At 37.8% G+C, this 27,458-nt stretch overlaps 1 protein-coding gene across 2 annotated transcripts; it reads left to right on the top strand.

The window, feature by feature from the left end:
• Positions 1-27,312, top strand: Tmem106b (transmembrane protein 106B). 2 transcript variants are annotated; one of them, XM_028894656.2, is made up of 9 exons: positions 1-106; positions 419-516; positions 2,154-2,375; positions 5,400-5,463; positions 9,657-9,816; positions 19,580-19,720; positions 19,958-20,007; positions 20,946-20,999; positions 21,845-27,312. In XM_028894656.2, the coding sequence occupies exons 3-9, from the start codon at positions 2,156-2,158 to the stop codon at positions 21,981-21,983; spliced, it is 828 nt and encodes a 275-aa protein (XP_028750489.1). In that variant the 5' UTR covers positions 1-106; positions 419-516; positions 2,154-2,155; the 3' UTR covers positions 21,984-27,312. The 2 variants fall into 2 exon arrangements, with proteins under 2 accessions (XP_028750489.1, XP_037059407.1); XM_037203512.1 differs by lacking the exon at positions 1-106 and having other exon boundaries at positions 260-516.
• The last annotated feature ends 146 nt before the right edge of the window (positions 27,313-27,458 follow it).

Genomic DNA, 27,458 nt, shown 5'->3' with positions numbered 1-27,458 from the left:
GGCGTTCCGCCCCGCACCGGGACCGGGGACGGCGTGACCCCGTCCTGCGGCCCGCCCGCCCGCCCGCGCCGGAGCATCCCGGGACCGCGCTGCGCTCCGCGTGCGGGTGAGCGACCCTGGCCCTGGGGTGAGGGAGGCCGCGGCGCGCCGAGTGCGGGGCTATCACCGCGGGCCCTGGCCTCCCGCCGGGCTCGGCTGGGGCGGCGCCGGGGCCCTTGAGCGGGGCGGCCCAGGGGCTCTGGGGTTGTCCCGTTCTGGCTGCAAGGTGCCTCGGAGGTTGATAATCTTCCAGGGGTTTTGCCTGTGTCGCCCTTTAAAAGGCGCCTTTCCCTCTCCAGCCCTTCCGAACTGGCCCCGCGTCTGGTGACACATCTTAGTTGGATGCAGTTGCTGTATTTCTTTCTCCCCCTGTTTCCAGACCATCTGAGAACCGTGTTGAGTTCACAAGACCGCGACGTAAACATTGAGGCCAGGGAGGAGGCGAAGGGGATCTTGCACTCCTTTTCAAAACCTCAAGTAAGTCTCCAAAATAACACTGGTCTCCAAAATAACACTGGTTACACTTGTCAGTACCTACTCAAGAGAGGCCAGACACGAAGCCTAGCATTCAAGAAACTGCTTAAATCTGGTGCGTGCCCGAACCTGCCTTCAGGAGAATGTGTCAAGATTGTTGTGGATCTGGATACAACAGCTGGCTAAGACCAGAGCCATTTAGCTCAGTCGTCAGCCTTTTTGACATTAGGGCTCCCTTCCGTGGGACACAGTTTCGACCCCTGTTGTCTAAGAGAGCTAAAAGGGTAGACCCCATGCCTACCGCTGAGGCCAGCTCATCCCCAAAGTTCCCAATGTTCTGCATAGCTTCCAAGGTCACAGTGTGTGGGAACATTGATGATTAAAATTCATCCCTGTGCACCTGTGGCTGGCAAGCGTTGCTTTGGCTCTAATTTGCAGGCATTGAGCCAAGTTAAGATACTGCTTGTTTGGAAGTCACAGTCATTAATATATTTGAGCTTGGCCAGACAATGAGCACATAGAACTTTTGAAAGTATTTTTATTCATACTTTTACCCTTTCACTCTTGTATACTACTCAAGGTTTTTTTAATTTAATATTGCTGTCTATACTGTGAGTGAATTCAACGAATAGAGTTTTGAAAAGCAAAATTTCCTTCTGTGGGGTGACTTGACTTATTTAGTGTTAGTTTTATTTATTAAATAAAATAATTTAAAAGTAGTATCTAATGATTGCCTAATGCTATTTAGAAACTGATAAATGATATATGATTAACCATAGGAATTGCACCATTTAAAAAATTTGTTTCCTGTTTTTATTAATTTTTTTCTCAGAATACCAGCATGTTGTGTTATCTGACTTTTCATGTTCCTTTCCGTCATGAAATTGTAGGGCTTTATTGTATTACATGACCTATCTGCAGGGCTTATTCCTGTATGGCTGCTAGCACTAATTATTCTTACCTGGATTGTAAGCATCTGTTATTTAAACTGTTACCCTAAAAATTTGACGATAATATACTCAATTGTCCTACATTGTATAGTAAATTATGTTTAATATTTCTGAATATTTGCTTCCTAATTTTTAACTACCAGACTGTTACAGAAAACTATTCATGGCTTAAAAAATCTTCTGATTGAGAGGTTTTCTTCTTGTTGTAAATATTTGTTACAGTTGTTTGAAGCAAGAATTCTAAGTTTAGAACTCAAAGAAGTATTTTAAAATGAGAGAAATTTCACTTTGAAATTAGCTGGTGATATGCATACCTGTTGTAATAAGCCAACAGTCAGTTCCACCTTTAGTGCTAACTGATTTCTAGTTAAAACATGTTTTTTTTTCTACAAAACCTAAGAGCACACATCTCTTCTGAGAACACTAAGGAGGTCTAAAGTCTGTCTACACTGTAATCTTGCTAACGTTACTCACCATGTTGAACCCTATTCTCATCCCCAGGCTTTAATTTCATAGTACTTTGTTAAAAAGTACTTCTGGGTCCTAGCAAGTGGCTCCCTCATGTCAGACATTATTTTGATTGAATATAATTTTAATCTTACAAGTAATTTGCACTTACCTAGCCCTGTAAATATCCCATGAGATTACTTTGCCCCTGGAATTTACGGTCAGATTTTTGTTTTTCATTAGACATGGGAAAGTCTCTTTCTCATTTACCTTTGCATTCAAATAAAGAAGATGGTTATGATGGGGTCACCTCGACAGACAACATGAGGAACGGGTTGGTTAGCAGCGAAGTCCAGAATGAAGATGGAAGAAACGGAGATGTCTCTCAGTTTCCGTATGTGGAATTTACTGGAAGAGACAGCGTCACTTGTCCCACTTGCCAAGGAACAGGAAGAATTCCTAGGGGTATGTGTTACTGCATGGATAGTCCTCTTAAAAAAGGGTTCCAGACATTTGCTCAAGTAATGTAAAACCTAGAGTCTTAAGCAATCCTATTTTCAATGATTGAGAGTTAAAACTTACCAATTTTGTTTAGTCAAAAAGACACAAAAGTGCTGGGCGGTGGTGGCACACGCCTTTAATCCCAGCTCTGGGAGGCAAAGCCAGGAAGATCTCTGTGAGTTCAAGGCCAGCCTGGTCTACAGAGTGAGATCCAGGACAGGCACCAGAACTACACAGAGAAACCCTGTCTCAAAAAACGGACAACAAAAGACACAAAAGCAAGTGATTAGTAATGTTCCTGAAGCAGTGATAGACATGACTTGAGCACCCACCCCTGGTATTTTTCATGCTTGTCTGTTATAGTAGCCAACATGCACTGAGGATTTTCATCCTTTTTGACATCATTAGAAGCCATATCACAGCCATTTTACCATCTTGGATGTTAGTAGTTACATGATTCAGTAACTCCTTATCCAAACAGTAAATTTTTTATGTCCCAATTAGATATTTCTAAAAGGAAATCCATGGTGTATGAAGAAGAGCCAAGTAAGGGAAAAATGAGCTTGTGATTTGTCATGGGGAAGACAGAAGGAAATAGTCCTCTCCCTCTTATTTGTAGGGTACTTGAGTTGCACTGATAGAAAAGAAAAATAGTGTATTGTGATGTTCTCTACATGTTAAAAGTCAGTAGGTGACCCTGGAGAGACCCTAAGGAAGGACAGAGTGACAGCATAAGAAATTCCAGAGTCTCTGAAAAGTGCCTTGCATTAAGTGGGGTTTATTGCATAGGCTACTGAATGGTGGTTTTATCTTTCTGGACGCAGTAGCTGCTTAAGAATGAAAGAAGTATTGTGGCTGAAGAAATTAATACACCAGTGTGATAGGGTAGGAATACTATTTCTGTCTGTCTAGCCATGCTTTTGAGGTACAGCCAGTAGGCTTTTTGGTAGTTTGGGTGTGGATTAAGGAAAGTAGATAATAAAGGATCATCTCAAAGTTTTTTTTTTCTACTCAACAATTTAAAGAAGGAAGTAACTGTTTATTAAAATAGGCATAAAAGTAATTTGAGTGTGCATGTCAGAAGTGAGACAAGAAGCTCAGTTTCAGATATTTTGGGGGAGGTGGGTTTGACATCAAAGTGAGTTTTTAATAGGCTGTTAGTGAAACTGAAGAGCATATCTTAGCTGGTGTCATTGATACACGATGAAACTTCAAATGGAACTTGATAGGAACACTTTGCTTAGCAATTTGGATAAAGAAAAAAGAAGAGACTTTAGCATGAGCTCTGGGACAATGCAACATCTTAAGACAGCAAGAGAAAGGGGGGAGGGGGAGGAGATCTCTGTCTTTGGTGTCCTAGAAGAAAGTAGAGAAAATGCACTGAGAAGAGAGAGCCACTGTTAATGCTCATGACAGATGAAATTGTGTGGGGACTGAGGGCTTCCCATTGGTTTGAGGATGTGGAGGCCACTGGGGATTTTTAACAGAGTAGTTGCAACATCATGTGTAGACAATGTCAGAGCAAAACCAATTTTTCATTGATTTGATATAGCCTAAAGTGGGGGCAGTAGGGTGACATCTTATATAAAGAAATAGGCTTTGTGAGTTTTGCTGTAGAATAGGAGGGAAGAGAGTTGGTAGCTGGGAGGTTGTACGGTCAGGAGAGTGATCTCTTTTAAGGTGGAGTGAATGCCAGATGTGTACATGCTGATAAAAGTGGTTCATAGAGGACATACAGGTAACACAGGAGATGGGATAGCTAGTGGAATAATGTCCTTGAGAGATGATACCTAGTGCAGAAAGATGACCCTGTAGAGGGTACTGGGAGCTTCTCAAGAAGGACCGTAGAAGCAGGTAGGTGAGTAGATATTGTTAACTCAATCTCTTGAGGCAGAGGAGTCTGTGAAATGAAGGGATTATTTAGCTGTTACAGACTTTAGCCAAAGGCAAAAGAGCTGGGCCTATGACAAATTCTCTAAGTCACCAGCAGCATGGCCAAATAGCACTTGAAAAAATGTCCACTGGACCTAAGGGACCAAAATATTCCACAATGAAATTCTGGGAGAAAAACTCTAAATTATTTACAGGAACCTATTTTGGGTCTAGAAAGATGCCAGGATAACAGAAGCCCGTGGAAAGCAGGAGAGTAAAGAAAGAGAAAACTTTGCTGTCTGGTTGGTTGGTTCCAAAAGCAGAATGCAGTGTGGTCTGATGGCTTTCTCCTCAGCATACAGGAAAGGAGTGTGGAGCATTGCTTCCTTTTCTTTGTTTGATGCTATGAGTTAAATGAACTTATCTCTTATTCCTTCTGTTTTCTGTCCTGTAACTTAATTTAGGACAACTGAAAAGTCTTTGAAAGTGCATTGTTAGGTACATTCGCTCCCTGTACCACATTGTGGACCAAGAATGAGGATAAAGGAGGCCATGCTGAGAGTTTGAAGAGAGTTGAGTTTTGAAATTGTGGTTTTAGAGAGTGGGAACTAAGGAAATATGGTGTAATTGTCTCTTCAGGGATCACTTGAAATTAGTGATTGCAAATGAGAACAGTGAGATCCTGAAAGCTTGAGATTTAGAATAGCGATAGCATGGTTGAGGATCCAGCATTGTGTTTCTTCCGCCCTCCGTCCCGTTGGTCTGAATGGAAAACAGGGAGTTGAAGGAAGCTGGGCTCAGTGCAGATCTCCTGAAAACCAGGACTTCTCAGTTTTGTTTTGAATTTTGTTTTTTTAACCAGTGGATCAAAGAATAGCAGAGCCCTCATTATTTATATACTTTAGACATAATTAACTTTTGGTTAATTAGACATTATGAAAAAATGTATCTTCTCTATAACACAACCTTTGGATAATTTTAGAAGATATAAACAACAGCTTCCTAAGAAATAAAGAGAGAAGTATTCTGGTCTTTTGAAGCAGATTTTGCTCGAACACCACTGTGTTTTTAGTTATTGTTGTTAATGAATTTTTAATGTACATCTTTCACTTTTAGGGCAAGAAAACCAACTGGTGGCATTGATCCCGTATAGTGATCAGCGGTTACGGCCAAGAAGAACGTAAGTGATTATAGGATTTCTGCTTTTGTGGTTGTTTGTATATTTTTACTTTCAAACTTTGTATAAGTAATTACTTTAGTTAAGACATTTGAGAAGAAAAATGTATCTAGTAGTTAAGTTATACCATCATATGCCCTGTGTCTTTAAACAAAAAAATTACTGACTAAGGTATGGATGTGAAAACTTCATGGCACCTATTTCTTCAGAAACCTGTTTATTAAGCGTTCTAAAATACTGGCTGTAACATGCACCTGTATGCAGGCCATTTTCATCGGGCATAGGAAGTTCTGTGTTTTCACTGACTCCAGAGTGATAATGACTGCCCAAAGCATAATGAGCACAGAGACCTGAGCATGCTTAGCAGACACGTGGGCATTTGAAGAGAAGCCAAGGGAGTCTCCAACGATCCTAAGAGTCCTGATGTAGAAAACAAATGCTCCACCCCTAAAGAACACGCCTACACTCAGCAATGCTGGCAAGTATTTTTGAGAATAACTTGTTACATTGAGAAGAACAGAGATTGCAGAAAACCCACAGTGGCCTTGAGAAGGTCAGAAGGGACTGAGTACTCATGTGGGCCAAGCCAACCTTGGCCCATCCCATTATTCAATATGGAACATGAAGAACATGCACTCAACAAAATGCTGAAAATTGAAACACAAAAAAAGCACATGGAAACTTCTAAATATATGTAAAATTTAAACAATAGAAGGTATAACAATAGCTTAAGTCAGACATTGAAAAGTTCAGAAAAAGCTGATAGGAGGATGTGAAAAGAGAACCAACAGATCCATTAAAATATCTAGAAAAATACGTTTTCTATAAAATTGGAAGTACACAGTGCAAATATGATACCCTGGAAAAATGTGAGAAAAATTAAATCAACATGACGTATGTAAACATACAGACTGTCTTAGTGTTCTGTTGCTATGAAGAGGCACCATGACCATGGTAACTCTTATGAAAGAAAGCATTTAATTGAGGCTTGTTTATAGTTTCAGATGTTTAGTCCATTGTCATAACAGGGAGCATGGCAGCAAGCAGGCAGGCATGGTGCTGGAGAATTAGCTGAGAGTTCTATATCCAGATCCATAGACAGCAGAAAGAGAGATAATGGGCCTGGCTTAAGCTTTTGAAACCTCAAAACCCATCTCTAGAGATACGCTTCCTTCAACAAGGCCACAGCTACTCCAAGGCCACACCTCTTAATCTTTCTTCGTAGTGCCACTCCCTGATAATTAAACATTCAAATATATGCATATATGAGGGCCTTCTTATTCAAACCACCATACATACTGTCTTAGTTAGGGTTTCAATTGCTGTGAAGAGACACCATGACCACGACAACTCTTATAAAGAAAAAACATTTAATTGGGGTGACTTGCATTTTCAGAGGTATAGTCCATTATCATTATGGTGCAACATGTTAGCCTGCAAGTAGATATGGTGCTGGAGCAGGAGCTGAGATACATCTTGACCTGCAGGCATCAGGAAGTAGTCTGAGACAGTGGGTATGGCTTAATCATATATGAGACCTCAAAGCCCGCCTCCACAGTGACACACTTCCTCCAACAGGACCACACCTACTCTAACAAAGCCACATGTCATAACAGTGCCACTCCCTATGAGCTTATGGGAGCCAATTACATTCAAACTACCACACATACATAATAAAAATCTTTGAGAAAATAATGTCTATGCAACCCCATAGAAGCAAATAAGAGGTATGAGGTTAATTACTAAATGTTTGCTTGAGGGACATATGACTAGAATAAAAGAAGGTCTCATTGTATGTACCAGAAAGAGACACTCTCAACCTGAGAAATATTCTACTTAAAATCATGGATTTTAGAGAATTAAAGAAGAAGAAAAGCCCTTTGGCCATTCGGGCAAGAGGCTTAGTTAATGAATAAAGGATAGAAGGTCAGATTGGCCAACTACTTCTTGGCCATGATGCTTTAAATAAGCTGTTGAATAAAAAGAGTTGGTCCAAACTTATAATCACAGAGTGGGAAACCTTTCAATAGCTATGATTTACAATCCATTCGTAATGAAAAACCACATTGGACTTAGTATAGATAAACTTCCCCTGGTTGAAAATAAAACCTTGCCAGGCAGTGGTGGTGCACGCCTTTAATCCCAGCACGTGGGAGGTAGAGGCAGTCGGATCTCTGTGAGTTCAAGGCCAGCCTGGTGTACAGAGCAAGATCCAGGACAGGCACCAAAACTACACAGAGAAAACCTGTCTCAAAAAATAAAAAAAAATTTTAAAAAAGAAAAGAAAACCTTAGTAGAAATCAGAATACAAATGATAAACCAAGAAGTAATGTCTGCAAATCATATCATGTAGAAGACTGGTCCCCTTCTGTACAGAACATCAAAATTTGAAAAGAAAAAAGACAGCTACACAAAAGGGGATAAAAATAGAAGTGGTGGAAAGTACCTCACAAAAGAGAAATATGAATGACCTTTAAATGAAGGGAAATACATTCCATCTTGTTCCTTAAAGAAATGCAAATTTAGTACACAGAGATACCATTTTTATCAGATTGGCAAAAGCCCAGAATTTTGTCAACATGCTTTGTTGTCAACACTGAGTGAAAACAAGCATTCTCATGTCTTACTAGTTGAATAAGCATTTTGTATTTTCTGGCAAAACTACATAAGGATTTTCAGTCTTTGGTGCAGAAATTCCACTTTTGAAAAATTTATACTGAAGATACTTGTCAAATATAGTAAGAGCAGCCAGGCATCATGACACACACCTGTAGTCCAGTACCAGGAAATATAAGTAGGAAGGTCAGAAGTTCAAGGCTATCCTCAGGAATCTATCAAGTTCAAGGTCTCTCTGGGATATGTCTCTCTGAGCTATGTAAGACCCTGTCTCAAATAACACAAAGCAAATAAATGTGTGTGCATGTGTGTGTGTGTGTTTGTGTGTGTGTATGTGTGTGTGTGTGTGTATGTGTGTGTATATACAAGTTATTGAAAATAAAATCTAATAAAGTATAGGAAATCCAATCAAGTTAAGATGTGTGATCACAATGATTTTTTAATTTCTTTTGTGCCTATGATGTTTTGTGCCTATGGATATACAATATATATATATATATTGTAGGCATGGCAAATATGAGTTTATTGGTTATTTGTGGATCATTATTACTAAGACTGAAGAAAATTCCACAACGAATGAGTAGGAATTGACTGGTTTGCTCCACACAGCAGCATGAACTCAGTGGTAGCATTTTAGTGAAATTTTGTTCATTTGCTTTAGTTCTTTCTATTAAGCCATTTTTCTGTTTCTCAGGAAGCCAAAGTATCTAGAAAATTCATTAGGAAGTTTTTAACAGCTGTTATAAGGTGTATGCAGTGAACTTGATTGAGGCATAGGAAGTTTGGGGGAGGAGAGAGTAGACAAGATGATGGGTCACAAGGAAGGTGAAGGACATATAGGACTCAGAATGAAATTGGTTCCTAGTAGAGCACTATATAGTGAAGTGCCCAAGAAAGCTGAACCTATAGTTTTGAGTGTAACCCTGAAGGAAAATACACGTGTCAGAGGAGTTAAATGGATAGAAAAGACACGTGTTATTTATCTTTTTTCTCTTGTACATGCCTAGTATTTCCACTTAGGTAAACAAAACAGGATAACATCTTCACTGCTCAGTCGATCAATTGTAAAATTGTAAACAGTACTTTTAGAACTAAGTACATGAGTACTTTGGGAGGGAGTCTGAAAGGACTGGAGATAGTGAGGATAGGGAGCCACGTGTTTACATCAAGCAACAAGCTTTGCAGGTTTATTCATGTCAGGTAGTAAGACTCCTGTTCAAACCCTGCTTCCATGAATCCAGATGGAGGCCTGGATTCTGATTCTGTATTTGTGAAGGGCCCTAAACTTGTTCTCATGTAAACCCTGGATTGAAAATCAGTTCAGTAAATAATTCATTATAAGGCTGAAATCTCTTTTTCTAAAAATGACAGTTCATCTTCTAAGGAGATTATTTTAACTCTTAGAAGTACCAACATTAGCTAATAGTTTTAGAGTGAAAATTTTGCAAAATTAAACGTGTCTTCTTGCTGCAATGAGATGTGGCAAAAGAATTCAAATGAAAATAGCTTCCTTTCATGTTGCTCTATTGAATTCTGGAGAGCATATATGTAAGCACTCTCTTTTTTTTTTTTTTTTCCAGAAAGCTGTATGTGATGGCATCTGTGTCTGTCTGCCTGCTCCTGTCTGGATTGGCTGTGTTTTTCCTTTTCCCGCGATCTATTGACGTGAAGTATATTGGTGTAAAATCAGCCTATGTCAGTTACGATTTTCAAAAGCGAACCATATATTTAAATATCACGGTAAGTACCCACTTTTGCTGCAGGCCTTGACTCCATCGTTGGTGCTGTACAGCCACCCATGTACTCTGCTCAGAGAAGGCTTGCTGCTGACCCCTTGTTGCTGTGTTTTCCATGCAGCTTTGGGTTTTCTTTAAATTAATTAATTTCATATCCCAACCTCAGCCTCTCACCCTCTTCCAGTTAATATCTATGAGTGAGTGAGTATACACCATGATTGTCTTTCTGGGTCTGGGTAACCTCACTCAGGATGATTATTTTCTATTTCCATCTATTTACCTTCAAATTTCCTGATGTCATTGTTTTAACCACTGAGTAATACTCCATTGTGTAAATGTACCATGTTTTCTTTAACCCTTCTTCAGATGATAAACATCTAGGTTGTTTTCAGTTTCTGGCTATTACAAATAATAGTGGCTTTATTTGTGGTATGATTGAGTATCCCTTATGTTATGCACAATAGTTGTATCACTGAGGTAGATTGATTCCCAATTTTCTAAGAAACCACTGTATTGATTTCCAAAGTGGCTATACAAGTTTGCACTCTCACCAGCAATGGAGGAGTGTTTCTCTTGCTCCATAGTCTCTCCAGCATAAGCTGTCATTTGTGGTTTTTATCTTAGTCATTCTGACAGGTATATGATGGGATCTCAGAGTCATTTTGATTTGCATTTCCCTGATACCTAAGGATGATGAACGTTTCTTTAAGTGTTTCTCTGCCATTTGAACTTCTTTGTTGAGAATTCTCAGTTTAGGTCATTACACCATTTTTTAATTGGGTGTCTAGTTTATTGAGTTCTTTATGTATTTTGAAGATCAGCCCTCTGTCAGATATGGGATTGGTGAAGATCTTTTCCCATTCTGTAGGCTGCCATTTTATCCTATTGACAGTGTCCTTTGCCTTACAGAAGCTCCTCAGTTTCAGGAGGTCCCGTTTATTAATTGTCAATCTCAGTGTCTGTGCTACAGCTGTTTTATTCAGGAAGTTGTCTCCTACAGATCCACGAACATGGGAGATCTTTCCATCTTCTGATGTTCTCTAATTTCTTTCTTCAAAGACTTGAAGTTCTTGTCATACAGATATGTCACTTGCTTGGTTAGAGTTATACCAAGATATTTTATATTGCCTGTAGCTATTGTGAAAGGGTATTGTTTCCCTGATTACTTTCTCAGCCTTTTTATCATTTGTATATAAGAGGACAACTGATTTTTTTGGAGTTAATCTTGTATCCAGCCACATTACTAAAGTTGCTTATCAGCTGTAGGAGTTTCCTGGTAGAATTTTTGGAATCACTTATGTATACTATCATGTCATCTGTAAAAAATAGCAATATCTTCTTTTATAATTTTTATCCCCTTGATCTTTTTTTGTTGTATATTGTTCTAGCTAGAACTTTGAGTATATTGAGAGAGTAGACAGAGAGTAGACAGCTATGTCTTGTTCTGGATTTTAGTGGAATTGCTTTGAGTTTCTCTCCATTTAATTTTATGTTGGCTGTCAGCTTGCTTTTATTATATTTAGGTACGTTTCTAGTATCCCTGATCTCTGAAAGACTTCTATCATGAAGGGGTGTTGGATTTTTGTCAAAGCCTTTTTCAGCATCTAATGAAAGATGATCATGTGTTTTGTTTTTCCTTTCAGTTTGTTTATATGGTGGATTACAATGACAGGTCTTTGTATGTTGAACCATTCCTGCATCTCTGGGATGAAGCCCACTTGAGCATGGTGGATAATATTTTTGATGTGTTCTTGGATTTGGTTTGCCAGTATTTTATTGAGTATTTTTGCATCAATGTTCATGAGGGAGATTGGTCTGTAATTCTCTTTCTTGTTGGGTCTTTGTGTGGTTTGGTATCAGGGTAACTGTGGCCTCATAAAAAGAGTTTGATTATTTTCCTTCTGTTCTATTGTGTGGAACAATTTGAGGGGAGTACTGTTATTAACTCTTTGAGACTCTGGTAGAATTCTGCACTGAAACCATCTGGCCCTGGTCTTTTCTTGGTTGGGAGACTTTTAATGCCTGCTTCTATTTCCTTGGGGGTTATAGGTCTGTTTAAATTGTTTATCTGATTTTGATTTAATTTTGGTATATGGATCTATCAAGAAATTTGTCATTTCTTTTAGAGTTTCCAGTTTTGTGGAGTACAGGTTTTTGAAACATGACATAATGATTATCTGGATTTCTTCAGTGTCTGTTGTTATGTCCCCCTTTTTTTTTTTGGTAATTTGGATAAGGTATCTATCTTGTTGATTTTCTCAAAGAACCAACTATTTGTTTCATTGTTTCTTTGTATTGTTCTCTTTGTTTCTATTTTATTGATTTCAGCCCTCAATTTGATTATTTCCTGCTGTCTACTGCTATTGGGTGTGTTTGCTTCTTTTTGTTCTAGAGCTTTAAGGTTTTCTGTTAAGTTGCTATATGAAATTTCTAGAAAATCCTTATGAAGGCACTTAGTACTATGAACTTTCCTCTTAGCACTGCTTTCATTGTGTTCCATAAGTTTGGGTATGTTATACATTTGTTTTCATTAAATTCTAGAAAGTCTTCAATTTCTTTATTTCTTCCTTGGTGCAGTGGTAATTCAGTTAAAATTTGTTCAGTTTCCATGAGTTTTTAGGCTTTTTGTAGTTTGTTGAACCCCAACTTTAATCCATGGTGATCTGATAAGATACAAGGTGTTATTCTAACTTTGTGTATCTGTTAAGACTTGTTTTGTGACTGAGTATGCGATCGAACTTTGGAGAAGGTTCCATGAGGTTCTGAGAAGAAGGTATATTCTTTGGTGTTTAGGTGAAGCATTATGTAGATATGTTAGGTCCATTTAAATGATAACATCTGTTAGTTCTGATATTTCTTTGCTTAGTTCCTGTCTAGATGACCTGTTTCTTGGTGAGAGTGGGCTGATGAAGTTTTCCACAATTAAAGTGTGGGGTTCAGTTTGTGATTTTAGCTTTATTAATATTTCTTTTATAAATGTGGGTGCCCTTGTATTTGGAGCATAGATGTTCAGAATTGAGAAATCAATTGGTAAATTATTCTTTTGATGAATATGAAATGCCCTTCTTCATTTCTTTTAATTAATTCTAGTTTGAAGTCTATTTTGTTAGATATCAAGATTGCTATACCAGCTTGCTTCTTTGGTTCATTTGATTGGAAAAAATCTTTTTCCAATCCTTTACTCTGAGATAATGTCTGTCTTTGTGTTTCTTGTATACAGCAGAAAGATGGATCCTGTTTTCATATCCATTCTGTTAACCTGTATCTTTTTATTGGCAATTTGAGTCAATTGATACTAAGAGATATTAATGGCCAGTGACTGTTAATTCCTGTTTTGTTGTTGTTTTTGTTGTTGTTGTTGTTGTTGTTGTTGGTGGTGGTGGTGGTGGTGGTGGTGTGTGTGTGTGTGTGTGTGTGTGTGTGTTTCTTTTGGTGTGAGATTATCTGTTGACTGTGTTTTTGTAGGTATAGCAAACTTCTTTGAGTTGGAATTTTCCTTCTAGTACCTTCTGTAGAGCTGGATTTATGGATAGCTATTGATTAAATTTGACTTTGTCATGAAATATCTTGTTTTCTTCATCTATGATGATTGAAAGTTTTGCTGGGTAGTAGTCCAGGCTGGCATCCATGATCTCTTAGAGTCTGCAAGAGGTCTATCTAGGCTCTTCTGGCCTTTAGAGTCTCCACTGAGATGTGTAATTCTGATTGGTCTGCCTTTATATGTTATTTTGCCCTTTTTCCTTTTCAGCTTTTGATATTCTTTCATTTTTTTTCCTATGTTTAGTGTTTTTATTATTATGTATCCAGGGTATGTTTTTCCTGGTCCAGTCTACTTGGTGTTCTGTAAGCTTCTTGTGCCTTTGTAGGTGTGTTCTTTAGTTTGGGGAAGTTTTCTTCTATGATTTTGTTGAATATATTTTCTGGTCCTTTGAGCAGGGATTCTTCTTCTCCTTCCTCTATTCCTATTATTCTTTGGTCTTTTTTTAGTGTCCCAGATTTCCTGGATGTTTTGAGTTAGGAATATATTAGATATTACATTTCCTTTGATTGATGAATCTATTTCCTCTATTGTATCTTCAGTGCCTGAGATTCTTCCATCTCTTGTATTCTGTTGGTGATGCTTGTTTCTGTAGTTCCTGTTCCATTACCTAGATTTTCCATTTCCAGAACTCCCTCAGTTTGTGGTTTTTTTTTTTTTGTTTTTTTTTTTTTTTTTTTTTTTTTTTTTTTTTTTTTTTTTTTTTTTTTTTATTGCTTCTATTTCTATTTCAGGTCTTGAACAGTTTTTTTTTTCTCTTGGTTTTCTTGTCATTCTTTAATAAGAGATTTATTGATTTCCTCCAATTTTTTGCTTATCTTTTCCTCCGTTTCTTTAAAGGTTTTTTTTTTTTTTCATTTTCTTTTTAAGGACTTCTATCATCTTCATAAAGTTATTTTTAAGGTTGTTTCCTTGTGTTTCAGCTGTATTGGAATGTTAAGGTCTAGCTGTCTTAGGATAGTTGGGTTCTGGTGGAAACGTCCTTTCTGTTAATTGTGTTCTTATACTGGCATTTAGGCATCTAGATTTGGGGTGATTATAGGTCTAGGTGTTGGTTCCTGTGTTTGTCTTTGTTGGATGGGTGTTTTGTTCCTTGGTTTCTGTTTCCTTTCTGGTCTTCTTACCTAAGTGGCCAAGAGTTCTGGTGATTGATGAGTCTTCAGGTCCAGTAGGGTGTCTCTGCTGGAGTTTTGGGGGGTCTTGGCTCTCCTGATCATAGTCTTCTTGGGTCTCTAGATCTGACCTGGCCTCCAGTAAAGCCTGAGTCTTCTTCTGGGCTACCTAAGACCAGCCTGGCCCCCAGTATAGTTGCTGGGGCTCTTCTTTCAGATGGTGTGGACTGTATGTAGGCCTATGGCATCTGTTCTTCTACCTGGTGTGGACTGAGTCTGAACCTATGGAGTCTACTGGAGTTCCATTCTGGCTTGTGTGGCCTGGGCCTGTTCTGGCTGGTGTCCTCTGTGCCTCAGTGGTGGAAGCCAGCTGGGATTGGGGTTGGGGCCCAGCCTCTGCAGGGCCAGGGATGAACTAGGATAGTGTTGGCCTCGGGAAGGTTGTGGTTGACAGAATGCAGGGAAGGTGGTTCAGGTCCACTGTGAGATGGGTCACTCACCCGTTCTGGTTGGTGTGAATTTGCTTTGTTGATCCTACTACCATTTTTGTTTCTGCCTATAATTTTAAGTAATAATCCCATGGCATTTGAATATATTGAGAATCATTTAACATTTGAAGATCTCTTTTATAGGAAGATCAAATAAACAATTTCTGGCAAAGAAAAAAAAATAGCCAATTTACTTTTCAACATTTGACTCCAGGTAGTTCTTACCAAGATATTAACAGTCGATTCAGTAGGTGTTATGAATATAATATCTTTGCTTTCTAACCATTTCTGAAATAAAAATTCTGCCATGTTTAATAAACCTTTATTTAATTCTGTTTAAAAATGAAGTTGAAGTGATGACCTGATTGCTTTAAGTTAGAACATGTGAAAATGGCCTATTGGTTTACTACAAATATAATTTTGAAAAAGCATTATACAGCCACACGACTTTAAAAACTTCACAGGAGGTCTTATATTAATTTATACATTTATACAATAGCATTTGGCTAAGAAAAGCATGGTTTGCTAACCACTGCATTGGAAAGGGGAACAATATAATCACCTGGGCCATCAGTTATTTATGGCTTCAAGCCCAGTGTATGCTGTGGTCTGTTTGAAAGAGTTCTCTTGAGTATGTAATTTCCTTTTAAATACCAGCATATTTAAATGAGAGTGTCTTACTGTATTTTAAATAATTATGCAAAGAACAGCACAGATGTAGATGTTTCCTCATAATCAAATTAAAGAAAACTGAACTTTAGGTCAGAAATAGAATTTCTGTTGAGTTGAACATTAGGCTTCACTCGAGGACACTGAAGTAAAAGACTGATTGATGAGGTTATAGGTCATAAGCTGAAGGTCCTTTCACGGTATCAGAGTTGTATTATTCCTTCCCCTTCGAATGAGGGGTGTGCATTCGTACTTGTGAGTGTTAGTATTGACTGTCAACTCGACAGAATCTAGAAACATATAGTAGACAAGCTTCTGGGTATTGCTGAGAGGGAACGTCTACATTAGGTTAAGGTGGAAATACCCTCCTTAAGTGTGGGCAGCCCCATTTTATGGGCTCTCCCATGATCTCTGATCCCAACTTACAGGATTTCTCTTCAGCATCAGGCAGGCAGTTTTGCTGAAGAAACTAGCGTAGTGCCCTCTCACTTGCCTCACCTCTGACACTGGCCAACTGTAGGTGGCTGTCAGAACTCAGGGTTAGAGACTCAGCCCCAGCAGCCTGCTCTCCACTTCAGGTGCCAGTTTCAGGCTCAGACCCTGAAACTTCTGGTCGACTATCAGTTGAGAGTCTCATAACCTGTGTTTTAGGTTTGGTTAATTTGTCTGAACAAACAACTCATAGAACTCAAGGGATCAATATACTTGCATTTATTGGCTCATTAACAGAGGATATTTTAAGGGCTACAGGTCCATAGACTGTAGTTGATATATTGTGCACCCCAATAAACTTATCTGGGGGTCATAGAACAGAACAGCCACTATATTCAACATAGTTTAGGCAGTAGTAGCACGTGCCTTTAATCCTAGCATTCTGGAGGCAGAGATCTATCTGGATCTCTGTGAGTTCAAAGCTACACTGGAAACAGCCAGGCAAGGTTACACACACCTTTAATCCCAACACTTGAGATCTCATGTCTTGCTTGGGAAAGACACATGCCTTTAGCCCCAGGAAGTTATGGCAGGAAGCAGAAAGGTATATAAGGCATGAGGACCAGGAATTAGAAGCTTTTGGCTTAAGTTTTTAGGCTTTTAGCAGCAGTTCAGGTGAGATCTATTCGGATGAGGACACAGAGACTTTCAGTCTGAGGAAACAAGATCAGCTAAGGAATTGGCAAGGTGAAGTTGGATGTGACTTGTTCTGTTTCTCTGATCTTTCAGCATTCACCCCAATACCTGGCTCTGGTTATTTCATTTTTAAGACTGTTTAGCAATTTGTCTTATAATAGACAGATGACAAGACAGAGTAAAGGCAGAGACAGTGGCTTCTGTCCCCATGGAATTGGGATGTGCCATACTCCCAGCACATGTTTTATTTGTATAGAGATGGCCTGTGCTCTTTTTCAGCTTTTTCAGCTACATCAGCGTGATTGAAGGATAGCCAACTGCAGTTGGACAATAAACATAATCTAATGTAAATGAACTGGGAATTGTCAGCCAGGAACAGTGGCTGAAAGGCAGTATGTACCAGTCAGTGGTACTGCACTAATGAAACACTTAAATGCTTATTACTAGACTTGAAAACTTGTGTAGTACATAATGATTTTGACTCTACTGTGAAGACTTAACTCTCAACAAATTATACATTCGACTGCTAGCAAAGTATATACATCATCCTACATACAGACCTTTAAATGCATAATCAAGCAGTCTCACATGTTAATATGTGCAAGACAAACATGTGTGCTGCAGACTTGCTTTGGCAGGAGGTTCGGGTCCCAAAGAGGATGTGGTTAGGGGGAGGGGAATGAAGAAGGAGACTATCTGTGGGTGAATCATGACTGTCAGCAGTGTTTAATTGAAAAAAATACTACACCTTTTATTGTACTTAGGATTAAATGGGAGAAAAGGGGCATGTAAGCTGGGATGATGCTTGAGATCCACCAGGAAGCTAACCTTGACCTTGACAATAGGCACTAGTCATGTTAATGCAAGGACCTTAAATTTCTCTTGCCAGAGATAAGGAGAATGACTGCTTTAGCAGGCAGGAACATTCCTCAAGCCCCAGAGGGAATGCAGACCCTTATCCAAATGCCTGGCCCTGGGAAAAAGAACTTCTGGGGAGGAGACACTATACTATAATTTCTGTCTTACTATATGGGCTTGTTCCCCTCACACACTCCCCAAAGGGAAGGTCCTGATGTCTTACTCTTTTCCCATTACACAGTATTATTCTGATTTCTCTACATTTGTTAACTGAACTCTTGCCATTAATGGCCTCAGGCTCTGGATCTGAATTGTAAGTTGTTCATCTTTGGGATCAGGTGTATCTAGTAAATCTCTAACTTTCTTGTTCTTGGTGTAATTAGGAAGGCACAATGGAATTCCTGGGTCCACAGTGGCAGGAATTTTTTCCAAAGAATTATTTTGTTTATAGAGGCTATTGTTGTACACATTTTTATCCTTTGCTAAAGCCCGCACAAAATTTCCCAAAGGGAAAGGCATTAATAGTGAGAATCATTAAAAATGAAAGTAAAAAGGTGCTGGAGAAGTGTGGTCCGCAATGTTGAAATGCTGGAACTTTGTCAAGCAGCAATGATTGCCATACGGTCCACACCACATGTGCTCATGAATATTTCAGCTGAGATCACACTACATTTTCCTGCATGAAGGACTTTTTCATTGACTATTTTCCCTAGTAATTTGATGTAATATTTGCGAATTTAAAACATGTAAACTAAAACTGGCCGTGGTAGCATATGCATGTTGTGGTATACCCCTGGAGGGTTGCTACAGAAGGTTGCAAGTCGAAGGCCTATTGGAGCTGCAAACGTGAATCTAGCCTTTTTTCTCTGCGTTTTAATCCGATATAAATCTACAGGCATGTAAGTTAAAATGCCATTTTGATTTAAACAGGCTGATAATGCCACTCTTTTGGAAGTGTTCTTGCCTGTTGTGCACAAAGATCTGATGTAGCCTCTCTCGCCACACAAAACCAGACTTGGTAAATGCCTGTAATAGGAGTGTACTGCAGAGCTGGAGATAGGAGAAATTAAGTGAGTTCAAAGTCTGCAGGACTGCATGAGGTCCTATCTGAAAACAGTTGTTTTTCCTTTCAAAACTGTGGGGTTTTTTTTTGTTTGGTTGGTTTTTTGTTTTGTTTTTAAGCCGACTATGTAGTCGTTAGACACACACACACACACACACACACACACACACACACACAATACATAAACATTTAAATGAAACTTAAAAATTATGTTTAGTCCAACTTTTGCTAAAACTCTAAAATAAATGTTCTTGCCGTGGCCATCAGGGTCTTCGACGGGGACCTGAAGGGAGGGCCAGAGAATAAGAGGGACAAGAGACACAAAGAATGAGAGCAAGACAGGATGTCAGATCAAGCTCCAAAATTTTATTTTCCTCTTAAGGCATATATAGGCGGGGGCAAAGGGGGGTGCAAGCAGAGAGGGGACTTTAATCATGGGTTGTTCAGCCAGCAGGGAATGTTGCTATGGGCATTATCTATCTATTCTTGGCCTAACTGCCTAACTGCAGCGCGGTCACCTGATTTCTGAGAAGAGGTTCTGGTATTTGTGAGAAGAGGTTCTGGTGCTTTGGAGACTTAAGCAAGGCCTAGATCAAAAAAAAAAAAAAGGAGGAGAGAAGCCCAAATATGGTAGCATGTATGTCAAGGGTGGCTCCTGTCATGTTCTAACATTGACTTTTCCATATTTTTATGTAATATGTTTTCTGGGTCTGATTATTAAAATTTTGAATTTTGTGTTTCTTATACACATAGTAGATCTCTGTAAATGTTCTTTGACATTTTGTTAATATTTTTCTTTTCCTACTAAATGAGGTGTAGTCACAACTGAAGTTATTTGATTTATAGTTTTGAGTTCACATTTGTGTGCCTATTTAAAGATAATGTGTATTTTCTGCCTCCTTTTTTTACAGAACACACTAAATATAACAAACAATAACTATTACTCTGTTGAAGTTGAAAACATCACTGCTCAAGTTCAGTTTTCAAAAACGGTTATTGGAAAGGCACGCTTAAACAACATAACTAACATTGGCCCACTTGATATGAAGCAGGTAAGCCTCAGGCAGGGACATTCTGAGAGAGTTCAGTGGTTCTTAACCCTGTGTGCTGTAAAATGGAACGAGGTGGGGGGTGTCCTCAAAGACTTGGACATGTGTCCCGTAGAAGTTCAAACCAAGTTCATCAAAGAAAAGATGTCTAACTCTTGAAAAGTTTTTATTATTTTTAGTGTTTGGATCCTATCCTCCAGTGATATGTTTTCCTTGCTGTTTTCTTGTGTTTGCTTTCAGATTGATTATACAGTACCCACAGTTATTGCTGAGGAAATGAGTTACATGTAGTAAGTGTTGATTTTTAGTAACTTTACCTTTTGTTTTCTTAATAACCTCATCAGTTAAAATGGCCACATTTTTCAGTGTTTGCTCTGTTCTCTAAACATGCTTTTCTTCTTTGCACTCTACAGTATAAATAACATGTATATATGCATATCCATAATATTCATCTTTATTTCCAGAATTGTATATATATATACACATCTATTATATATATACATCTATTATATATGTATATATGTACATCACTTACTTTTAGTTACCATTTAGTTACAGTATAGTAATGGCATACTGAGATTTCTAATCCATAATAATACTCTTATGGATTTGTAGTTCTGATGACTTTTTTAGTGTGTGTGTGTGTGTGTGTGTGTGTGTGTGTGTGTGTGTGTGTGTTGCATGTGTAAGGGTGAACACACTCATGCATGCATTTGTGGAGGTCAGGGTTGAAGTTGAGTGTTTTTCATTATCTGTCTCTACCATTTTCTCTAAGATGGGGGTCTGTGACTGAAGACCTAGAGCTTGTTTCTTTCGTGATGCTGGATGATCAGCAAGGCCCTAGTATCCTGTACCCAGCCTGCAGGACTGGGCTTCCAAGTGCATCCTGCCATGCCTGGCTTCCAGCCTGAGTGCTGAGTACCAGACTCAGGTCCTCACGCTCACAGAGCAAGCCTTTTACCCACTGAGCCGTCTCCCAGCACTTCTCATAGATTCTGAATAGTGTCTCCCCAGGCACAGTTACGGGGGCCACAGTCCCAGCCATTAAGAAGGCTGAGGTGGGGAAGATTATTGAGGTCAGCCTACACAGCATATGAATACTCCATCTCAAAGGGGAAAAACAAAACAAAACAAAACAAAAATCAGTATTCAGTGTCTGTTAGGTTTAATGGAATTTTTGGCTAATAATATAGTAACATTGCTCTTCCTATTTTAATTTCTTTAACAGCGATTTCTGTACACTGATCTCCATCAAAGTACACAACATAGTACTCATGATGCAGTAAGTATGGCTTTGTTTGGAAAAATAGCTCTTGCTAAGACTGAGTTTATAAAGTCCTGTAGGCCATGCATCCCCATGAAAGCCATCTCAGTTGGGCCCTCAGTCTTACAAGAGTGCTGTGTAAAATGGAAAGGTTTTCTCACTTCGCTAGCTAGAGTATGGTTGCTCAGAGACACAATTAAAAGCCTCCAGGCATTGTGGGAGCTCAGGAAAATGGCAGGGTTAGCACTGAGAGGATGGGCCAACAGCTAGCTGTTCCTTTCTGCTTGATAAGTAAACTTACAGCAGCAAGGAGAAATTATGCTTTGGGTTTATAAATTGTGTGTTATTTATGTACATAAAATATTATTGGTTGTATTTGATATTTTGTCCATTGGTTGACATTTAATTTTCCATTTCCATCCTATGATAAAGGAACCATGTGATTCTTTTTAAGCATGTAATAAACTATTTTTCAGTCAAAATAACTATTTTAATTATATTTAAGATATATTGTATAATTATATATTTTATAAGTGTTTTACATAATTATAAAGAAATATATATGAATTTTATATGTTTATTTATATGTATTATTTAAGCAGATAATTGGATAGGGTTTTCTCAATTAGCATTTTTGGATCTGATAAAGAAATATTCCCTAGGAGTCCCATGTCTATAATATTGTTATCATTAATACCAAATCCAAATAATCAATAACTGATCATTATAATTCTCAATAAGTAATTTTAGGACATTAATTTATGAGATTTAAATTCATATTAGGCTGATTTTAACCTCATAAATCCCCTTGGTAAAATTTTTAAATATACCTTGAATATTCTTTCCATTGATTTCATTTCTAGGGTAACTGTAACAACGACATACTTTGGACACTCTGAGCAGATATCTCAGGAGAGGTACCAGTATGTCGACTGCGGAAGGAACACCACTTACCAGTTGGCCCAGTCTGAGTATCTCAATGTACTTCAGCCACAACAGTGAACTCTGAAGGAGATGTGATAGAGCAGAGGACACCCCTGAGGTGTTTCCAGAACTGTCAGTGAGGAGGCACTGCCTAGAAGGACATCTTGAATTGGGCATGTCTAAAGTTGAAACTAGGACACTGAGGGCTGAGCCGACAGAAGCTGCTCCTTAAGCAGTTACTGGACTCTGGTTCTGTGTTGAGGATTTGCTAGTACCAAGAGCTTTTACTTGATTGTAAGTTAACTGATTGGCTTTCTTCTCATCTTTGTTCCCAAGGTGAAAAAACGGAGACTTCCTCTAAATACAATAAAGAATTACATAAAAGTCATAGACTTAATCTGTAGCTCTATTGATAATATAGTTCAGTCATGAACGTAATTTGAAAAATAATTCTGAAGATTTTTATATGAAATTACTGAAAGTCTATTATTCATGGAAGACTTTTAAAATCTAACCTGTTTTATAAATTCCCATTCTTATATGATGGTAGTCTTTCGACTATATGATAACTTAGCTACTAGCTAAATGTTTTTAGCCTTTGATTTGTTGAAATTCTACTCATTTGCATGTTTTGTCTTATTTCTAGCTAATGGTTGTATAATATTTACCAACCATAACAGTCTACACAATTCTGATCTACACTTTTTAAGAGCCTCTCAGTATGTGCTTCATGTATATAGCTTTGTGAACTTTCTGTGTGGTCCTCAAACACACTCCTTTTTTGTGTACAATATTGTAAATAAACTGCATGGTTTTTATACAGCTTTGATACAGGTCAAATGAAATGGTACTGATTAAGAAGTAAAGCAAGTTGTTCATAAAGAATAAAGGAGGACAATGACATTCAGAAATCTATAAAATATCAGTAGATTCCAGCTACTTGTTGGGTCTGACATAAAATAGATATTCAATAAAACATTTTGATGCTTTACTTTTATGTTGCTTTTCATATTAAGAATTATATGGATATTTTCACAATGATTAGATATCATCAATTTTACGAATGCTAAGTGGAAGGAAATTATTTTTTACTAGAAATTATTCAAGAAATCCTTTCATTGAACACTGGTGGCTACATCAAAATAAAACCTATAGTTTGCTTGTGTATCATACTGATTTGATACTTCTAGCAGCTGCATAAGTATTCCTTTTTTACTTTAATTTCATCTAACATTGTTTTCAAGTATGATGGATGTGTTTGCCTTGTGGCTTACATTTTAGTGTCATATTCCATAAGGTGTTTTTCCTTATTCACTCAGAAAATTCTAAGACCCTTTTAAAATATATAACACTAATCTTACGAGTTAAGTATGATAACAGGTTGATTTTTTTTTGTTTGTTTGTTTCCTCGTGATGGAAATTGGGTTTTCCTTCTCCCATACTCAAGTGCCTACCTTAGTTGGGTGTAGCCTATTTGTCAGTGTGGTTCTCAAATATGAAACATAGATTCTAATGACTTAATCTTGTCCCCTAAGTACACTCATATCTCCCTTACCTTTCATACCATATTCCCCATGTGAGTGAACATTTCAAACATCCATTTTTTTTGTATCTTGCATTCCTCAGGCGTTATGAGGTTAGCATCCTTCCTGTCATACCCAGATCATCCTTTGCATCATTCAGTCTCTAGTCAAACCGATCATGGTTGGAAGTTTTCTTTTGCTGTGCTTGCTGGTCAACTCCCCTCATTCATTCTCCTTCAGTCCGTGCACTGTCTGGTCACCTCCCCCATTCATTCTCCTTCAGTCCCCCCATTCATTCTCCTCACTCTGCGCACTGTCTGGTCACCTCCCCTCATTCATTCTCCTTCAGTCCCCCCATTCATTCTCCTTCAGTCTGCACACTGGTTGTGCTTACATTTTCCAAGTTAAATTCACGTCATTATCTGTATTCTCTCATTTTGACATAACCAATGTCTGTGAGTCAACTGCTTTTCCTTTATCTAGAAATGTTTAATCCTATTACTTCAAAATCACTAGTTAGACCTCCAAGTCTTGTGTGTCTTCTTTACTAGTAACTATGTAGTTTCATGTACACTCAGTTACCTTTCATAATTAATGATTTTTCTATGTGTAAAAACAAAATGTAAAGTAATCTTTTTTATGATTTCTCTTGTGCTTTTTCCTGTCCTTCATGCTTCATTACATGGTGTGCAAAATCATCATTCATTCATTACTTCAAAATCAGTCTTTACATATGCCTCATATAATAATCTGTTCCTTCTGTGTGTATTTAAGTCTGGGATAGCACTGTGTAAGTGAGGAAGTTTGTTTTCACCTTCTTCTAGAGTACACATGTAAGGCCTGAAGAGGCAGGACAGTACAGCAAGTGGAAGCAGCTTTGTGCCCAGTGGCTCGGTTTCAAAATCTTTAACTCTTTAAATTGAAAATTCGATCACATCTAGACATCTAGGTCTGATGTCTAATTCTGGTGATGTTTGAGTCATTAAAAAAAAAAAAAAAAAAAAAAAAACCTTGGAATTTAAACCCTTCAAGTAAAAGATAAAAGGAAGAGAGATGTAGATTCCTTGTGACTATTCAAGGAGAATCAAGTAACTCCTGGGTAAGCCAGGGTGGTAACAAGCTGTAAGTTAATAAAACTAAACTAAAACCAACAACAACAACATTTTTAGAGAAGCCAAACCGTAGCCATAAAAACATTTGAAAGAATCAATGAGGCTTTAACTTTTCTTAGGTCAATGCTGAGTCTGGCTTCTGGCATGGAGAAAGGGTAGGTACTCACATATTTTTATGAGTACCTCCATAACTTAGACTGGCATATGATGAAGACAGTACATGTTTTCAGAAGTAAATTCTGTTCTACCCTGATCAAACACTACCCTGGCCTCACAATATCATGTGTACCACACACTGGCTGCTGCTTCTCTGTCTGCTTTTCTTATGTGATTTCTCAGCAGGGTACTGAGAGGATTTGCTTTAAAATTACATACTAGTACATACTTACACTGCAGCCAGAACTAGGTTCTCTGTCTCGTATTTGTGCCCTATCATTTAAAATATCCATCAGAAAGTCGTGGTAACTTGGTTTAATGCAATTAGAAATTAGAAGTGGCCAGCAAAATGATTCAGTGGATAAGGATGATTGCCACCAAGCCTGATGACCTGAGCTCAGTTTCTGCATCTCACAGCAGCAGGAGAGAACTGGCTTCTGCAAGTTGTTTTCTGATGACCATGCACCACACACAGTACCACATGAATATGCACACATGCACACACACATGCACAAATGCATGTGAAAAATAGAATAAAAATTCTTGAAGTCAATAGTGATGGGCTAAGATGTTGGTAACTTTGAATTGCTATCTGAAATATTTCTAAAAGTAAACTAAACAATGTAGAATACTTTAGAGCCAATCCTGGAATTTAATTTTTGTGTTAATGTTTAATACTTTTTCAATAATTCCAATAAAGATAAAACTGGCATTTTCAGTGTGAATTATTTATAAATAAGACTATTACATTTGAGATTTGAAATACAGTGTGAAAATATTAGACAAGAGATAAATTCCTTGAAATTGCTTGAAAGACCATTTTGCTTGAGACATTTAATAGAATATAACTTTATTTTTGTGTTCAGGTTTCTTTTGATTCCTGCTTACTTTGGCTTAATGAAGTAGTTATTTTCTCTAAAAAAATAGTTACAAAGAATAAAATATAACTCACTTCAGATCTTATAATTTGCACTTAGGAAATGGCAGCGCAGCATAAAAAGGGTAGGAGGTATCATCAAAACACAGTATAAGTGACATCTCAGGAGACTTGAGACTTGGCCCTAATGAGTCCTTTCTGGTTCTTAGCCTTACTGTGATATAATGTTGGGTATTATGTTGGCCAGGTGTGTTGCTGAGTCTTTGCATTCTGTTTGTTTTTTAAAGTACTTAAATCAACAGGTCTTTACACAATGCTTCTTGTTTTAGAAGATCGTTCCATTCATATACTTTAAAAATATGATGAGTTTTAGGTTTTCAAATACGTTATCTGTTTTCTTTGACAAGTTATATAAGCTAAACTTAAAGCTGCTGATGTGTAATGAAAAGGTAAACCGGGTGCCCTCAGGTAAGAGTTTGAGATCCATAAAATGCAACAGTTGCTTGGCCTCTCACTTTTTTTGTGAAATTAGGTTTTAACTTTTTAAAGAAAAATTATTACTTATCTGAGATAATTGGATAATAATTATTCAATTTTTATTTTTTGATTAAAACAGATGTTTTTGTGATATACTTGGATCAAAAATTTAAATTCTATATCCAAGATCTATTTGCATAACAATATTCATTCACAGTTTCTAATTGGAACTACATTGTGTATCTTTAGCTTGCTTAGATAAATGGTTTCACAGAGGAGTTTGGAACTTGTCTTTAATTTAGATAAAACCAACAGTGATGTGGTTACTGTAGGAATGGAAATGGAGTTCCCATGTTCTAAACTGTGAAGACAGTTCCTTCTGTAGTTCTTTCTACACATCTAACACGGAGTCCAAGTTGAAGAACATAGTGTGGTTGCTGTTCGACCCTCAAAGCACGGCATAGATAACTTAGCAAGATTAGGAGAAGCTTTCCATAGTTGAGTCTAACTATTCTAGAAGGAAGTTGTTGCCTTCTGTTTAATTACATTAATTGAAATGTGTTTCAGAGAAATGTTTTCAGGATATTTTGTATGCTGTAAAACACAAAAGAAGAGTATTGTGCCAATGGCCAAAGTTATATTACTACCATGTAGATGATGAAGTTCAAACTGACCCACTTCACCCAGAGTTTTAGAAACTAGAAGTCTGGGGGACGCTGCATCCGCTGTATTGGGTGATTCTTAAGTGTTGTACATGCTGTTCATCTTGCAATTGTCCAGGATGAGGAGGAACAATGCCAGGCTATACCAGATGCAGAATTTGATTGCAGAGAGGCTGGCTTCAGACATAAAGCATCAACCAGTCTGTATGTTTTATCCTATAATTCCTTTTAGAACTAAACTGAGAAGGTTTTGGGAAAGGATTTGGGATGTTCACTGATTGAATGAATGACAGTATTACTAGACTCTAACAGTCAATTTAAATTGTGAAATAGAGAATGTAAAATATGTTCTGTATACTTGCTCTTTAGTGACATCCATCATGGTATATCTATTAAATTTACTGTTTGTACAGTTCTGAATTATAGTTAAGATTACTGTTCGTGTAGGGAAACATGGTTATGATAGGAGCAAAAGAATAGACATGCCCCCCCCCCATGCTATTTTTAAATTCACTTGTAACCGTTACTCTTATACTTGTGTATGACAAAATTAAATTTGTAAAACATTTTAGCATGAAAAATAAAATTTGTATCAACAAATTGTTTGGCTTATGCTCTTGAAATCTTGAAGGTATAGATACTTTAGTCCCCTCGTCTCTGAGAGTCTTGAGAGTGAGTTCATCTTTGACTTCTCTTTCTTTCATCTACTCTAGCTTCCATTTTGTCCTCAAGTTCCACCCTTTCTA

This window comes from Peromyscus leucopus, chromosome 3 (genome assembly GCF_004664715.2).
Source record: "Peromyscus leucopus breed LL Stock chromosome 3, UCI_PerLeu_2.1, whole genome shotgun sequence".
Taxonomy (NCBI): Eukaryota; Metazoa; Chordata; class Mammalia; order Rodentia; family Cricetidae; genus Peromyscus; species Peromyscus leucopus.
The sequence above is the reverse complement of the archived record's forward strand: the minus strand, read 5'-3'. Positions and strand labels throughout refer to the sequence as shown.